Here is a 17,660-nt window from a genome sequence, read left to right on the forward strand (position 1 = left end):
CGACCATTCTGTACCTACCCTAAGCCAACTAAAAAGCTAGTTGAGGAGTCTTGAGGTGTAAAACGGCCAAAACTTGCTGTACTGAGGGTAAATGGCGAAATCTTGTTGACATAAACATCAACACCTAGTAAAGAAAACAAATAAATGAGTAACTGGGAGCATAATTCATTAACAAATGAAGAGTTTTAATCCTTAATCCTACGTGAGTACTTATATAATGTTATGTGTGGTGCTTTTGAAACTTTGTGACTGGTGCTGCCATTTTGACTTTGTTTACAGTGGCCTCATATGAACACAATGCAACAAGAGTGAATCTATATTTCTCTTACGGTCCAACTGAAACTATGTGCATTGCCTTATAAGGTCAGTATATCTCATTTTCTGGCGGTCAATAGGGAAGCTTATGCCCTGCTGCGTTAACCAATTAGATGATTTCTTTATCTGTTGACAATGAAGGGATCCAACCGACCAAAAGTGGAGGTTGTCACGACCATAATTACTTCCTGAGTCAAATGTCATGATGATGTGCGTCCACTGCTTCTCAGGGATGTCCTCTGGAATTCCCAGAACTTTGCCATACATGAGCTGACCGACTTTCACCTCAAACATCACGTTGCCAGAGGCATGGTATACAGCCAGACCATAATCACCATCTTTGGCACCTGTTCGGCATGTGAAATCAAACACGGTGTACTGAGTGAGAAAGCATTTTTCATGCACCTGTGTTGAACAAGCACTGCCTGTTAAACATCTGGGCCCACTTTCAGGGCACCGCTCAGCATACAATTTCATGCTAACATAGGCTCCACGTATTTCATGGAGACTGGTATAGTAGTAAGCACAGCCAAAGGCATACTAACCTTGAAGGAAATATTTGCTTAAACTAGCTTAAACTATTGTGACCGAACAATAGAAATCTCTGTGCATGCACAACTGTTAGCATAACCATGCTAAGCACAGCCGTGAAATAGTGCTCAAGGTTTGCACATTTTTCTGCTACGGTTAGCACAATTTTTCTGCCAACTGATACTAAGCTCTGTGAAATTGGGCCCTGGCTGTTAATTGTGTCTTGAAAACAGTGCCTTTGCATTGAACATTTTGTGTGTGTGGAATGGACTAGACAAGTCTATCAAATCACATTCCTCTGATAGCTCTTTCAAGAACAATCAACTGTCCCGTTTGTAGCACTGCATCTTTATTTAACTCGTTTATCCGATCACAGTCTATATCATTGGTTCATTGCATGTATGTTGGTCCCCCTAGTCTTTGCATTCTGTCTGTCTGTTTGTTTGTTTGTTTGTTGGGTTGTTGGGGGTGTTTGTTTGTTTGTTTGTTGGGTTGTTTGTTTGTTGGTTGGGTTGTTGGGGTGTTTGTTTGTTTGTTTATCGGTCGGTTGGTCTGTCTGTCTGTCTGTCTGTTTGTACTTGTCTGTTGGTTTATCGGTTTTCTATTAAATTTTGAATTTGTGATGCACTCCCTTTAGACTTTTGATATAAATAGGGGATTGAAGTTATGAAACGTCAAAATGTCAGCCAATAGCAAAACTCTTCTTGCAAAATGATTAACCTGCACGTGGTACATTCATTTCAATCCTGTCCTGCATTAAAGCACTATAGCACTGTAAGCTCTAATGCAGAAAGAAAATGCACTGGGGCCAGGGATACCACCCCTAAGGCTTGCACATGGAATGATGTTGGAATGGAAGGGAAAACATTGATCTACCTGTGTCCATGTAGTACTCAGTGCCGTTTGGTTTCGCTTGAAGGTTAAACCAGAAAGCTAAAGTGAAACCATTGGTGCACATGGAAGTATTGCTCACACAAGTACCTAGGTCAAAAAAAAGTGAATAAATCCTGTCAACAATTGTGAAGAACAGATAGAACTAATAACAGCCTCACACACAAGCTGTAGCTTTTAGAGCTTCAGTGTCCAACTATTTTGGCCACTCAAATTTTGAAACTGTGGGTGTCATCCATGCACCTTTTTCTTTTATCTAGGTTGCTGGATTTATACAAAAATGTCTCGAGATGAGAGTTCTAAACATTCAATCATAGTTGGTGGGCAAGCGAACATGAATTCAAGCATTTGTGACATATAATAAAAAATTAGCGCTGTGAATTCACAAACATTGGACACATTTTAACTCTGGAGAATTTGCTGCAAATGTTTCAAGATGTCAAAGTCAATGCACCTTTGTATTGACCTGATGTATGGGCTGACTTTTAAGCTGCATCTTTTCTGTATTTATAGAATGGGGTTTGAATTATTTGTTGAGGAAGAGATGATGCAATTACAGTTTTCTCATTTTGGATTTTGCTAAGGTTTACATCTAACTGGGCTTTAAAGCTGTAAGGAAAGTAATTCCAGACTAAATTCCCTTTTTCCCTCTTTTTTCCACAGCACTGGCACGGCCCATGTACCTCCAAAGTCTCCAAAGTATAATGGTGAATCCTCCCCGGCCCTAATTCGGAGGGAATTGCCCTTCTGCTGGTCGTAACAGCGAACTGACCCAGTGGAGAAACTTGCATTGGCCAGGGAAGATCCCACAACGCCAGTGGTCTGTAGACAAAATGAATCCAAGCAAGAGCACACGAATGAATCTGAACTGCTCCTCCTCAACTTTCCAGCTCTGCTTCAGGGACAGAGGAGGGAAGAGGTGTGTTGGGAGGTACTGCTTTGCTCAGCAAAACTCAGCTGATTACTAGCTATAAACAGCATGCATCAAATAGCATTGTGACTAGTCACCACTCTGTCAAAAACAAATAAATAAACAGCAATTAAACAATCAAAACAACAACAAAACATAAAATCGAGGGTTCACCACAAACCGCAGATTTACACGCAGCATGCTTTGCAAAGTGCAAACTCAAATTTCTTTGGCATCACAAACTCTTTTTAAAAAGTAGTAGAGACAGCACAATTATTGTTACTTACATAGCTCTCGTAAGCTCGTACGTAGACATAGTCCAAGGTGAAGTACAAGAAGGCATGGGTGTATGTTTGGCTAACTTTATGCATTCAAGAAATGATAAAAACGGTAAAAAGCCTCAATGTTAATGTAAAGAAAATAAGTCAGTTTAGACACAACTACATAGGAAAACTGGATGTCATTTGCCATATCTGTCAACTGGCTTAAAAATACTCTTTCTGTGGACTAGGAACATTCACAAGAAGTGCGCAAAAAGAAAATGACATTACAGGAGTCCTTTCATCCCTGTTGCCAGTGCAAACATCATCGATGCTTGTATTGGTTGTCACTCATACAGTCCAACTCACCTTGTCTCATTCTACACCCGACATATTCATTGGTAACATCCATGGAATTGCCAAGAACTGACATAAAACGGTTGTCACTGTAATGTAGCTGAAGAAGTTTGTCCATAGTGTCACCGCTTAGGTTTTGGAAGTTGTCAAATCCTGGTCTATGTTGACATATAAAGAAATAAATAACAAATCCAAACTTAGTTTATTGTCTGCTACTTTGATTTATTTATTTTTGTTCATTCAGTTGTTGGAATGAAGTTTCATTCATTTTTCTATTTATTTCAAGGAATTTTATTCTGTGCTTTCACAATAGTTGTTTTACTTTTTGCACAATTTAAGCTATTTGAGTGAAAATTAAACATTAGGCCTATACATTCTACATCTAAGTTGTTGATAAACTGGAAATTGTTTTGGATAGAACTCCTTTGTTCAAAACAATTGAACAGGATATGTAAGTACAGATAGCCCAACTCATGGGGCAAAACAACATTTTCTTGAAAAAAGTGTTCGCATGATGCATTTTGTAAATTTGAAAAATATTAAACTAATTGTGTTTTACTTACATAAGATACTGCAAGTCACTGTCTGACAGAGTTGTTTCAGAGTCATACCAAGACCAGGAACCCGTGCTGTAATGCAGCCCTGTCCAAATCCCATCCCCGTCACTGAAAGAATTCCTGCAGAAAATATTGATATCACGGGGAGACAACATTGGGCCTAAGGAGTAACAACTACCATGGGGAATTAGGTAGAAGTCCTTTTCACAAAGGAAAATATTTTACGCCTTCCCACTTGGGTTCAAATTCCATCCAGGCATTGGTGTATCCAGGTCATGGGTCGAGAGGCGGCAAAATGGATTTCCTAAACATGTCCACTTTTAATTCAACGGCAGAAGATTGAATCCCCCTTTAAAAAAGATTGTACGTTCAATTAAAACAAACAAAACAAAATTATAAAAAGAGAGAGAGATAATTCCTTTTCCCCTCCCAATCTTGCCCTATTTGCAAGAAAAGTTTTACTTACGCCTCAAACAGGAAGAAAAGAAGTTCCTCCCTGTTAGTCCAATATAGCATTGCCCCTCCAAAAACGCTACATCTCTGTGTGGTAACTGCTATCTGTGAACCAGCCCACACCCTCACAGCAAAATAGCAGTGTCCGTTGAAAGATTGTCCTTGAACCTCCCCAGAACTGATGCAGCCGGTATCTGTAGAAGAAAACACATTTTTTTTTATTATGTAAGGGCAGACGGGGACTTCCCCCTGAAAATGGGTATTATCTCCTAAACTGATGAAAGACATTTTTGTGTATTTCATTTTTTTCTCCTAAACTAATGAGAGAAAGGAATGTTGGGGCTACTTCATTTCCCTTCCAAGTGCATGTAAAAGGCCTAAAATTTAACTTCACCTCTCAGAAAGGATATTAAAGGTTAAATTTTAAAAGGTGCAGTTTTGGGGTCCACCCCCCCCCTAAAAAAAGTCTGACCAAGAAAATTTGACTCGTGATCCTTCCTTGTTATTGTAAGCAATTCCAATAGCGGTTCGGGTGCACGGTAGATGCTGTGCCCCCTCCTCGCCCGGATATGTTTTTGTTATCATTACTTTTACGAAATATTGAAGGAAAATGGTTTTGCAGTGTTTCGTTGGTGGTTCGAACAGCTACTTTTAAGCTATTCCCATCCCATCACACACACACGCCCTCGCCGATGTCATAGAACTGATATGCTTTGGGGGGGCTCTTAGTTGTGTAACAGCAAATATGTGGCATCAAATTAAGCTTCAAGTTTCACTAAACTAAAGTTAACATTCAACCCATTCACAGTATTATAAGCACAGTTTTTTGAGTGCGTTCAATTCGTGGTTCGTCTTACTTTGGTTGAGGTAACTGCCCTCTACCGTCGGCAGCTGACCAAGCATGATCCACCCAAGAAAGCTGACCTGGACAGACGAAAGATTTGAACAAGGTTTTAGAAAAGAAAAGGGCCACGCACGACGACGTTCGTCTTATGCATATTAGGCCTATGCTCAGAACGCATAAAGTACGCACTGCACACTTCTGAAGCATAATATGCATAACGACGCTAGTCGTTCTACGAGGCCTCCTTTTCCGTATACTTTTGAACAAGTGAGCTTTCAAATTCTCAAATTCGACCCACCTGACATAATGTCCTATTAGTAGAGTCTCCATCTTTTCCAATGGAGTTTGATCTCTTATAAGGTGCTTTCAGGAGAATGAAGGTTCTGGTTAAAGAATAATTAACAATCTAGGTTTGTCCGATTCACTAGTAGTAGGCCGTATATCAAACTCGAACTTGTGAAGCCACAGGTTTTGCAACAGCCGTCGGATTTCCACAACTGCATAAAATTAGCATCTTATTTAACATTCCACCAATCGGGGTCGAGGTAGTTTTTCTTTGCACATGGCGTGATGCGGTACAGGAACTACACCTGTACACTTTTTGACCCAGAATTCCGAAGAGTTCTTGTCCGGCGACTGCGACAACAGGAAGAACGGCAGCTTCAACAGTGAGCAAAATCTTTCGACCGAAGCTTATTTTGCACTATGATCAATTCCATCAAGTAACAAACGTCGGGGCACGTATTGCTCTGGCTTTAGTTTTCGTGGTGAAAATTGTAATGTGAATAGAAGCCCATTAAACTAGAAACATGTAAATTATTTCAAAATCTCTAGCACGAATACCTCCAGTATGAGATGTTTTCAGGGAATCAGATATACTTCGCTATATTTCAGTTCGCAGCCTATTTCAAAATACTCTTACGCTAAATGAGTGTTGGAAAAGCCTGTGTAGCAAAATCATAGTTCTTAACCCCCCCCCACAAAATTGCTTTCGCCTTTTATTCTTCACGTATGAACAAAAAGAAATCAACCAAACGAACAATACCGGTATATACATTTAGGGCAAAAAGTTTACATACACTTTTTAGAAAAACAGTTGTCCTCAATTTTTTCGCTGTTTGGAATAGTTTTGCCAACTTCTTCATGAGTCCAGACAAGTTGTATCTCCATTTAATGTTCACAGTGTGTACTTCAAATGGAAGTAGAGACAGACATTTATTATAGTTCAAAATATTAGTATTTCTGAAAAATCATTTTGTAAAAATTTACATTTACCTCCTTATTGTTGTTCAAAAACACTTCAGAAAGCGGTCCACTGCGACCATGAGATGTGATCCCCTTCCCGACAACAACAAAAATGGGGAATTGGGGTATTCACAAATTGGATTTTGTACTCTTTTTTTTAGATATAAATATGAATTATACATTTGCCTGTGGGTGTTTTATTTTGATGCATACACCGTGCACAATATGGCTCTACCTGGCCCAGCCGAAGCGGTGAGATTTTTTTTGGGGGGGGTGGAATACCCTTTTCCATTGTGTTTACTTGACAAAATATTGATGAAAGGTAGACATAGAAGCAGAAAAAAAAGACTATGTATAGTGCTTAATTACCTAATTAACAGTGTGACTCACAGTGGGTCACGCTCCCACTTGGAGGTATAATGCAATAGTTCACACTTCGCAGGGTTAATTAAGTAGAGACCCATGTTGTCTGTCCTCATTAAAAAAAAAGAAACGTTGGTAGAAATGAGTGGAGTAGCGAAACTTGAGGAAAATTTATCTTTTTTTTCAACCAGATGTGTGTGAATTTTTTGTCCAAAACTGCATACCCCCAACCTCTTAGCACATGAGGTCAACAGAGAAGCTAATTAGGGGTCCAAGTTGCAGAATGCCACGGGCTGCAGAAATTTAAATCAAAATCGGGGCGCTTTCAGCTGTATAACAGATTATAAATGCAAAGTCAGGACGACGACAGTAGATCATAAATGAAAAACCAGGATAAGAAAAGTAGATAATAAACGCATGGGGTAATTCGTTATAAACAAAATATCCACATATCAATCAATATCTTGCCAGTGTTTTGTTTTGTTTGTTTGTTAGGTTGTTTGTTTTTTAAATACGACCATTCTATTTTGAAACGCGCAGTAACAATCCTAGTTATGGGCTGGAGAGACATTGTCATTCCCGCGATTGATCAAGATCTTCAGATTCTTTTTTTTTAAGCGCAAAATATTTCAGTTCCCAAAAATGTCATTTTTGTCAACAGAAAACACCTTCCGTATTGGGTGTGCACAGAATATAACCAAACTTGCAGCACAAGTATATTTGTTCCCTAAACCCTGTTGAAAATTAATAATAACAAAACAAAACAAAACAAAACAAAAAAAGAAGCTAGACGTGCCGTCAATTAGAGAGAAAAAAGGTTGAATTGTTGCATCTACACAGAGCCCCTCCAATGTGAAGAAGGAGTTAACGAAAGCGTTTCTTCATGGAAAGATGTACATTAATTCCCGTTGATATTCCAAGCAACTTGTTTCCAGCTTCAACAGCTTGCTGAATAAAGAAATAATACACTTATCGGCTGCTACCTTGTCTAGAATTAGAATGTCGTCCCAATACACATAGTAACAAAAAAATAAATAAAACTGAATAAAGAAGTGGGGTTTCCATTCAAAATATCTTTACGCAATGAAACATACTCACCAGTATAGCCAAAAAGCCAACGATAAAGCACATTGTTGCACTTAAAACTTACTCGGAGACGCAACGGAACGACGGTTATCGTCAGTGAGTTTCAGACTGAAGACTGAGAAATGTTGCCTTCCAATTGCTGTCTGACACAGTGCGTACCACCGTCCAAAATCGTTTTTAATTGTCATACCCCGCGTATGAGGTTGATAATTAGCAGAGAAAACGAACGAGGAAGGTTCCCTGCTGAAGTAATTAAGCTCCTACAGAAAGTAAATGGGAATTTCGATTGATTTTTTTTTAAATGATGGACCCTGGACACAGCAACTTTGTTTACACTCACTTTAATAATGCACGCCGTGTCGCCTTCTTGAAGACGCTGTTGATGTAAACTAACAACACCCTTTCTAAAATACATAGCTGAGGTTTGTCCACTGTGTTCAGGTGTTTGTCGAAAAAGAAAAATGAGAAAAAAAAAGTGTATTAATTAACTCAGCATGGTACGCAACCTACAAGCTCCTACTGGAAATCAGCAGGAAGGCGAAGTTTTTGGGACTGGTATTGTTTCGACGAGATTCGTCTACCTTCACAGTTATTAAAAATAACGGGGGGTAAGATACAGTTACAAAATTCACACTTGCATCACGAAAATGTTAGGCCGTAACGTGTCTCTTAGTGATCATGAGTCATGGTCATTGACAATGTGTCAAAGTGTTGTCAGCATGTTTCTTTACACAGGCACCTCTTGGGAAAACTAGACAACAAGCAGTCGAAGTACTGATAATTAGGACGAGGGGAGGGGTACATCAATGTCGTCCAGTCCTTGTGCCCAGCGCTAGCGCCCCGCGCCCCAACAAGGCGCAGCGAACTTTCAGCTTTGCTTGAGCTTCAGCTGAGTGCAGTGCGCCCGCTATAGTTTCTCGCATAACATAAACTTGTAAGGTCGAGGAATTTGGAGGGTGGGTGAAAATAATTTAGGCAGGATATTTACCTTATTTTTTCTTCAGTGATCTTGGAAAGGAGTAGAAATTCAAATGGTATCAGTAGTAAAAGTTAAAAAAGTAAACATGCAAAAAAGTAAAAAACAAAAAATGCAATTTTAAGTCTTTAGATGTGCAATGATGAAAACAAAATTCAAGGTAAGACTAGATAAAGTTTAGTACACACGTTGCACATGCAACCACGTCGCTGCTTCAGTTCAGTAGGCGTTCATGATGATCGAGCATCCGTCAAAATTCTGGTCGGTTGACAAAATCAGCTGATGCGCTCGCTCTTCGCTAATTGTTACAGTGTTTAACAAATTTCCTTCCATTACCTCTACATTTCGTGGACATTTACTGAGACAGGACGGCCATATCTCTCTAGATCAGGACCAGAACACTAAAAGGTAACTACCAGGCTATTTCAGGGCATCTTTGTCAGTTGTGTGTTCTATCAAGGATTTGTCGGTCAGTTTCGTATTACCCAGTGCAGTGCCGAGCCTAGTCGACACTGTCGTCAACTAGCGTAGTGTCAGCTAGTTTGGAAAGGCAGGCATGACGGACGGCCGGTAAAGTTGATCATCTTATACGTCTGTTGGGTGGTCCACTTTTCATTTTGAAGCTTTTTCGTTTTCTTGTCTCTTGACATCTGATAATTGTTACAGTTTAATCGTACAGTTGTTGCACGTGCTTACTGTTACAGTGCAGTATAAGCTTGGCTAATTAGGCCTAGCAGGAATTACAAAGGCATTGTAAACAAAGCCTAAGCATCGATGTAATGATTTTTATTGTTTAATGTAGATTTTACTTTGATGTTGACACAGGTTCAGTAAAAAACAAAACAAAAACAATTGGGATTTGCAACCCAGTCCTTCCAATGGGTATTGGAAACAAGTTTAAATAAAAATTATGTTAATCCCCCCCCCAAAAAAAAGTTTGCCAACCAGGGTGACACTTGTTTTGAGAGGAATTTGTTGTTGCATATGTGTACATGTACTTAAATGCTTGTACTTAAATGCTTGTTTTATAGAAATTACTTTAATTACATGTATGTTCAACTCTTTACTCGTATGCTAGTGAGGAGTTGGGATCAGCTGAAATAACTGGAGGCTGGTGGCTCACAGTTTACGAGTTGACCCTGAAATAATCATTTACACCACGAATTATGACTTCAGCATTTGTATTACTTGTGCAATTCGTTTATCAAACAGTGCTGTGGTGGGTAGAATTGGTCTAGTTTCCTGCCTTTTTCTGGGGGATAATGCGTAGGGTGGCCTAGCACCGTGAGAGGGCTTCATGTTCATGTGAAGAAATTGAAAGGTTTTCCGTTGAACATTCCAAATCAATGGAATATATACATATATGTACATGTTAGAACAAGTACCGGTACATGGTAATTTGATATACATGTAAACTAACGTTGGTGAAATTGCAGGGGGGGGACCAAGTGGCCACACATCTTCTTTTTTTCTAGGGGCGCTTAAAGAAAATTAACTGTAGCGTACAGTATATGTACCTACCGGTATATTAGGTTGTATACATTCAAAAATTTCAAATTGGGGGTGCAAAGGGAGATTGGGAAGTTGTCTCCATAGATCCCCTTCCCATTTTGCCACTGTATGAACGTAAACTCTATACATAGATATTATGTATGTGTACCTCCAGGTGTCATTGTTGTCTTGACTAGCTCTCACTGTCTCTGGGTACACAGTACTTTGTTATATTAGATCTATGAAGAAAAAACCTTGGTTCAAAATCCACTACTGCCTTGTCATTGAGTGCTCTTGCAGCACTTAAAAATCTTGATGTCATATTTGCTTGCTCTCAAATTTCTGTGGCCAGGCTGAAAGGAGCCCAGTCCTTAGACTTGAAAAGGTTCTGGGGGGGAGAAATACATCCATTGTACGAGAAGCTGATTGATTGGCCCCCATTCCCCCCTGCTGGACATGCCCTTTGTAAATTGGAAGTGATTATATCAATGTTGTTACCATGCAGTGAGCACATAAGCCCAAATTTATGAAGGTCTTTACCTAGTGGGCTGTGTATAGAGATGGCCTTGTAAGGAGACAAATATGACGGGTGTTTGAGAATTTAATTAAGATGATTACCCATGGGATGGCACAACAAGATTAAGTCACACCTCCTCTGGAGCCAGGAGGGTGATCTTCCTGGCTTTGCAGAGAGGCTGAGTTTGGTATTAAACCTTGAAGAGACTCAGGTTATGTCCAGAAGTTGTGGCTGTGGCTTTATAACACATGCACCTGTGAAAACCACTGGGAAGTGGCTGCAGCTATTGTTCATTGAGTGTGTGTGAATTATTTTTAGCTGCAGCCAGTTGGTTTTGACATGGCTGGGTAATCCCTCCTGTAAAACACAGCCATTGTATTGTTGAACCCCTTTTTTAATAATGTACATTTTATTACATATACAGTAATACAGACCCTCTGGTCACAAGAAGTCCATGTAATGTAGAATACATGTACCAGTATTGAAGGCATTGTGTGACTTGCAGAAGCACACAAAATGTTCCCACCCCAAAAAATCAGTTTGAGAGGCATGCCTTGGTGAGGGTTCTCTGTGGCAAAATGAAGAGGAACATCAGATATCTCAGCAGGAAAAACAAGAGCATTTTTTTCACAGGAAAACATAGAAGTATGAAATATGTGCCAGCCTTCACACAACAGAGGTCCACAGAATCCAGGTTTTGCAAATCGTGTCTCGACTGACCAAGTCCACACCCGGGCTTGGAGGCATTTTGGGGGCTCGATTATCTGTAACAAAAGGAAGAGGAATATCCAAGGAAACGGTCTGCAAAAATCCAGCGCAAAAGAGTGTAGTAGTGAACAAGAAATATCTGAGGTTCAAATTGTGAAGTTGAAATAATGTTTGCATGTAGTAACAGGTGTTTCCACAAAAAGACAGTTGTTACCTTGAAACCGTTGTCCATTACTCAGCTTAATAATAATAAATGAATACATGTAAGTTTCTCATCTACAAACATATTCCTCCTGTTATTTCTTCACCGAAGTCTCCCTACTCTTAAGAAATCTGTGCTGTTGCCCCTGTTATGCAGGAATGACGTGTCTTCACCCACGTTTATCCTTGGAATGGATAATTAATGAGTCCAACACAAAAGCAAGTCGCCATTAGTCTAGACATTGGGAGAGTGTGTACACATCCTGTCTCGCCCAAACAACCTCATGATGATTTTTCAATGTTAATTTCAGGGATCCATTTAGTGCATCCATTGATTTGTTTCCTATATGTATGTACCTTTTCTTAGTAAAGATTCCGTATGGAGTCAGTGTGTGCGAAAATGGGGGTACTTGTTCTTGGAGAAGGGCACTTGCATAGTGTTATTTTATAAACAGTAGACAAATTTAATCAGTGCATTCAGATAACATACTTTCAAGGTACTTGATCGGATGGCAGAAATGGCTGCCATCAAGTGCCTTGAAAGTCCTCTTTTAATTATGGGTTTTGCCCTTACCCAAAATAAAGAGAAAAACCCGCAATCAGAATTAAAATCTTCCCGACACAGAGTACGTCTTGATGAAAACCTTCTCAACATGTTGACTGGTGACCATGAGTATATTCGTAGTCACAGGTGTACTGGATTCTGCCACTACGAGTATATACTTTTAGGAAATGAAAGGCTATTGTAATGTAAATTGAATGCACTGACATCACCAAAGAACACAACAAATACGCAGCTGGCAGTGCGGAGGGTGTACATCCATAAAAAAAATTATGTTCAAACAGACACCCGAAAGGTACCTACTGCATTAAATATGGTATACGGGCATATGTACAACGCTAGGCAAATGGGAATGCCCCTTTTGAAATTACGCGCAGCAGTCAACATGTTAATGTTGTGTTTGTCAGTTGGTTAATTGATTGTTTAGAAAACTTTTGGGGGGGGGTTGATGGGACATATTATGCAAAAGCAAGCTGGACACATAGTTTGTGTTGTTTGTAGTATTTTGTAGGCATCAAATTAATTGATATTTACAAAATGTGTCCATCAGGAGTGGTGCCCAATCTACTGTATCATTACTACTCCGCTTCCGTGCTGTTTTCTACGTAATCCATCCGTAGTCAAAAATTCTATTGAGAACTTTTCAAAATGCTCACATGCACCCTCAGTTAACGATTTGTGAGATGCATACGTGATTGTGGATTCTTTCCAGAAACAGTGACATCATGATAACAGCAAATCGCAGTTAATTACTTTCCGTAGTACTCCCAAACCATCCCTGACAATCTTGCAGACTCACTAATCCACTTGGGGCCAGTTAGGTTGCATTTTATATACTTTTGTCTTCACTGTGTACATGTACTGTATGTAGCCATTTCGCTGATGGCCGTTGATCCCTGTTTGTTTTTTTCATCTAAGTCTGTCTCTGCTGGCGTCTTCATCTTTACCAAAGGTAATTGTGATGGGGCCCATTAGGACTCCTTGTAATGTCAAGGTTCAACAAACTTCTCACAGTGCGCCAACCTGTTTAGAGAAATGACTACAGTGCGGTAATGCTAATTGAAATGAAGGATGTTCACAGTTGTAATACATTTTCCTCATCTGCAAATGAAGCAAGCAAATGGGAATGGAACAAAACAGAAAAAAAAATAGGCAAACCAACCTTGGAATGATAAATTTGCTGTACTGGTACTGAAAAAAAAAATCAATGCGTGTAACATTCTTGCTCTGCAGTGAAAATGTGCGTCAGAAAGAATGTATGCATTCGTTGTCTCTCCTAGACTTGGCTGAGACTATGCATAGTTGGAGCTAATGGTACAGACAGACATTTGAAATAAACAGTCCTGATTAGGATAACCACCACTCCATAAATTGAACAGACTTGATTCAAATAACCGCAGCTCCAACAAATGTAACAGTGGATACTTGTTATAAAGCATATTTTCAGTGTTTAGTGTAATCCACATACGTGTATGTTTACGTGTCAAATTCCCCAAGTTATCAGGTGGAACATAAAATTCAGGTGTACGTCTTCTGAATTTCCCACTTTGTAATCAAATTTCCCTTTATATTTTATGGAAGTTTCTGATGCAGTGATACAGTCATACAGCAATTTGCTGCAAAATCCCCCCCCCCAAAAAAAGCAGTGAAGTAAATTGACAGTATGGTTGCTAAAATTGAATTGATCTGAGTCCAAACAAACTCTCTCTTTGTCCCAGCCGGCCATGCATAGCGCTGCAAATTACCTGCCACCAAATTGGTTCACTCGGAGCAGAATCCTTTTGAGTGCACTGCGTGTTGCCAGGTAAAATCTGCTACTCGGAATGAGTAAGAATGAAAATGAGCCAAATGTGGTCGAGTGGTTGGAGAGGCCTCAATATGCACGGTCAATCACCCGGGCCTGCTGTCACATTGCTGCAGCCTGATTTACACACTGGATTGAACCCCCCCCAGTCATAAGTACCTGCACTCTCTCTACAGGTGTGAGTCTGTGTCTTGCAAGTAATCATCCCATCATCACAGGTACAGTCTCTATCACATATTTAATATGTTAAATCTGTTTGGTTTGGCTCGCTGACCAATAAGACGTTAACCAGTTGATAGTGTGCACATTTCCTTCTGTCATTGGCTGTGACATTTTTGTTTAAATTGAAATATGCCCTGTTGGTGAATGAAAATAGATTAGGCCTGTAATTCTTTGCACCTGCAAGGGAGGGTGAAATTAGACACAAAAAGTGTGTCAGTGTTATTGGTGATCTGTATTGTCGGCTGATTATTGAGGTCAGCTGAACTCCCATGTGCAGTGTCATTTTGATTATCAGTGCGATTTAAAATTTTTCAGCAATGTCGTATGCATTTTACCTTCAAAAAGTGTACGAACATCAGTGTACATAAAAGAAAAATTTGTAAAATTGCTACTTTTCCATTATAAAATCTGAAACTGAAGCAATTGATAAGTCTGCAAATTCGTTCCGAAACTGTTTATGGGCTGGCAATTTAAAGCAAAAATTGTATGGCTCTTTTTAAAATGAGAGGTGCGTGTATTGTTTGGTATGCAATAAATGATAGAATGTTCACCAAAATGGCTACTTGATCTTTGTACATGTGTGAAATCTGCTGGTTGTACGTGAATGAGATCACGTACAAGTACATGTACGTTCTGAAGAAAAAAAAAGTAGGAAGAAATCAGGAAATGAAAATTCAAATGTGGTCAATGCAGAAATGTACGGCACTGTAACACGATGTGTTGCTCGTAGTCCGACTTGCAAATGCTGTAATCCTGCTGTATCCAGAATGGAAAATGGCTTCAGATATATGTGACCAGGTCTGCAAGAAGGTGTATTATGTCACATTTTGTGGAATTTGATTTATATATGTAATCGAGTTGCTCACATCCTAAGCTTTCATTTGATATATAATTCTTCCCAGTGGCATTTTTTGTTTTGGAGTTATTAGCCGTTTGCATATACAAGTAATTCAATTTTATCACACATGCTTTTTGAGATAATGCCCTGTAAACATAACAAACAGAAACATTAAACTTAAATTAGACACTCTCTTGGTTTTCCTTAGCAACAGAAGCTTTATGGTCAAGCAATCAGCCTTGAAATATTACCACATATTTTCACCTTTGGCACATGGAAATGGGCCATTACTGTTTTTGCATTGCGTGACTTAATACACTTCTTTGCAGAGCGGATCACATATACTGGTGAAATGTAGACAGGTAATAGCTTTGCTCTTTCCTTGTCCATAGTTTAGGACTGAAATTGATGCTGCCTTTTTGAAAAGAATGGGTTGGGTCCATTTTGTGAAATTTGTATACACTTTTCACATTTCCCTGTGCAGTAGAGGTACTACATTCTCATCCACCTGATAACCCACAAGCTAGGTCTTGTTTGCATCCTTGCACATATTGTACATGTAAGTGGTCATATTTACAGGACTGACATGTTCTGAAATGAGGTTTCTCTCAGCGCAAGACTATAAGAACACCTGTAATATTGAGGCATGATCAGCATTCATTTGTGACCCGGCAGGACCCAGGACAGCTGGGTAACCTTGGCAGGCAAGGCAGATGTCTCTCTTCCCCCCCCCTCCCCCATCCTGGATCCTGAAACTCTGGACTTGTGCAGGGAATGGAAATTTATGCGACAACAGTCGCGCCACTTCGCTGGAAGAGAGAGAAGAGAGAGGCACTGGAGAGGGACGAGGGGAGCGGCAGGCATCAACCTTGAGTAGACAGTCTGTCACTGCCTGCAATTAATACCAACAGAATCACACCTCGTGACTGATGAAATGTGTCTGAGATCTGCAATTTTGTCGCTGTGTTTTTGTTCCTTCCCTTCCTTTTAAAGAGGAATTTTACTCTTTTTTTTTTTTTAGGCAAATGTTATAATGTTATAATGATTTTAAATAAAAGTTTTATTCCAAATTGCCAAATCCTAACACTGGATAGTAAAAGTTTGAGCATTTGTTTCATCCTATTTTGGATCAGAAAAGTATAAGAAATATGCCACTGGCTGCTTGAAAAAATGCACTTTACCCTACAGCATATGGAGGCTTTGCATGGTAGCCATCTTGCAGGGCAGTTCTTTTGTTCCACAGGGAAACCTCCTTTGTGTATACACTGTTGAACCAAAGAACTGCCCTTTAAGATGGCTATCATGCAAAGCTATTTTAGCTAGCATATTGAGAGATTTGGATTGTGAGGGGCATGATTGCTTGTTAAAAACTGATCATGACATGAGTCGGTAATCCAGTTTACATGTACTTGGAAATTACTGTTTTTATTTTATCTAGGAATATCAGATTGATTTATCAGTTGAAACACTTGTACATTTTCAGAGTCCCAGCCCTTTAACATTTTATGGGCAACACAACTGTGGCTTCTAATAGTGTGAAATTACAGTTGAAAGCCAATTTAAGTTAAAACCTTATTGAGTAGCAGCTTTCATTGCCAGGAGAAAGAAAATACACATTGACTGAAATTCAAGACTGCACAATGTATCTGGTGTCGACAGTAAATGTGTGCTGCTTCTTTTTTTTAATTTCTCAGCCTGTATTTCAAAACAACATCTTCATCCTTCGCCCATCAGCCATTTCTGTTGATAACTGCTGCTCCCGTGCCCCATTTTAACTCAATTTCAAAGCCAACATCTCTCGCAAATTTGCCTGAGTTTCACGTCCCCCTGCCGCCTTGTCTGTCGAGGAGGAAATCAAGAATGGCCACAGGCTCGCCACATTGACCATTTATGCTGGAACCTCTCTCTCCACCCCAATTCTCTCGGTTTTGTCCCGACCCAAATACTGCTGTACGGCGACTGGCATCTCAGACCACGTATCAATCCATACAGCCGGAGTCACTCTGTCTGCCTCCTCGCACAGTTACGCCATGAAGAAGCTCTCCCTAGAGGCTTCAGAGTATGATTTCGGAGGCAGATCGAGGTAAAATACCGGGCACACATGCACCGTAAAGAAACAGGAAAGAGGGAATAGTCTCCAAATACCATTCAGCCAGCTACCCAAGGCATTGTCGCACCACCAGAGAGTTTGAATAGAAAAGGAGAAATGCTCATCACAGATTCGGTTCAACAACCTGCCCTTACCCTCCTCCTGCATACATGTACTTAAAAAGATGATGATTTACAATGTTGGATGGCGTGGCACTGGGGGGAGATGGTTATATTTAGAATCTCTGCATATCATCGCCGGGGAGCTTTTTCTATGCTTTGAAAAATGCCACCTGTTTGAGGAGTGTGACTGGTGCAGTCACATGTATTTTTAGCCAGCCACTTTGCATTTATAGTTGAATTATGAAATGCTACTACCAGCTAAACTGCATCAACTGTGCATAAAAGGTTAAGGAGAAACAGAGTACCAGTACATGTGTG

General features: G+C 39.8%; 2 protein-coding genes across 5 annotated transcripts in view; one reads left to right on the plus strand and one right to left on the minus strand.

Moving 5' to 3' along the window:
• Positions 1-2,182: 2,182 nt before the first annotated feature.
• LOC147799731 (uncharacterized) lies at positions 2,183-4,085 on the minus strand. The gene is made up of 5 exons (XM_087134033.1): positions 3,828-4,085; positions 3,277-3,422; positions 2,935-3,008; positions 2,421-2,559; positions 2,183-2,238 (listed from the first exon to the last, which is right to left on the minus strand). The coding sequence occupies exons 1-5, from the start codon at positions 3,974-3,976 to the stop codon at positions 2,183-2,185; spliced, it is 564 nt and encodes a 187-aa protein (XP_086990159.1). The 5' UTR covers positions 3,977-4,085.
• Positions 4,086-9,015: 4,930 nt separating this feature from the next.
• Positions 9,016-17,660, plus strand: part of LOC110991118 (neuron navigator 2-like) — a 227,197-nt gene continuing 218,552 nt past the window's right edge. For 2 of the 4 annotated variants that reach the window (XM_022256296.2, XM_087134827.1), the window contains exon 1: positions 9,016-9,196. The gene's annotated coding sequence lies outside the window, so the exon portion shown is untranslated. The remainder of the gene's footprint in view (positions 9,197-17,660) is intronic. The other 2 variants (XM_022256297.2, XM_022256298.2) reach the window with 1 other exon arrangement.

The sequence above is a fragment of the Acanthaster planci genome, linkage group LG03, assembly GCF_054643075.1.
Source record: "Acanthaster planci isolate LZ-2023a linkage group LG03, COTS_SCS, whole genome shotgun sequence".
NCBI lineage: Eukaryota > Metazoa > Echinodermata > Asteroidea > Valvatida > Acanthasteridae > Acanthaster > Acanthaster planci.

What these genes read in the sequence shown, in the direction of transcription:
- LOC147799731 (XM_087134033.1), bottom strand. Translation starts at nt 3,976, where the DNA reads ATGTTGTCTCCCCGTGATATCAATATTTTCTGCAGGAATTCTTTCAGT. An exon ending in AGTGACTTGCAGTATCTTAT is followed by an intron (nt 3,423 to 3,827) that starts GTAAGTAAAACA and finishes ATGTCAACATAG; the next exon opens with ACCAGGATTTGACAACTTCC. An exon ending in TACGAGCTTACGAGAGCTAT is followed by an intron (nt 2,560 to 2,934) that starts GTAAGTAACAAT and finishes TTTTGTCTACAG; the next exon opens with ACCACTGGCGTTGTGGGATC.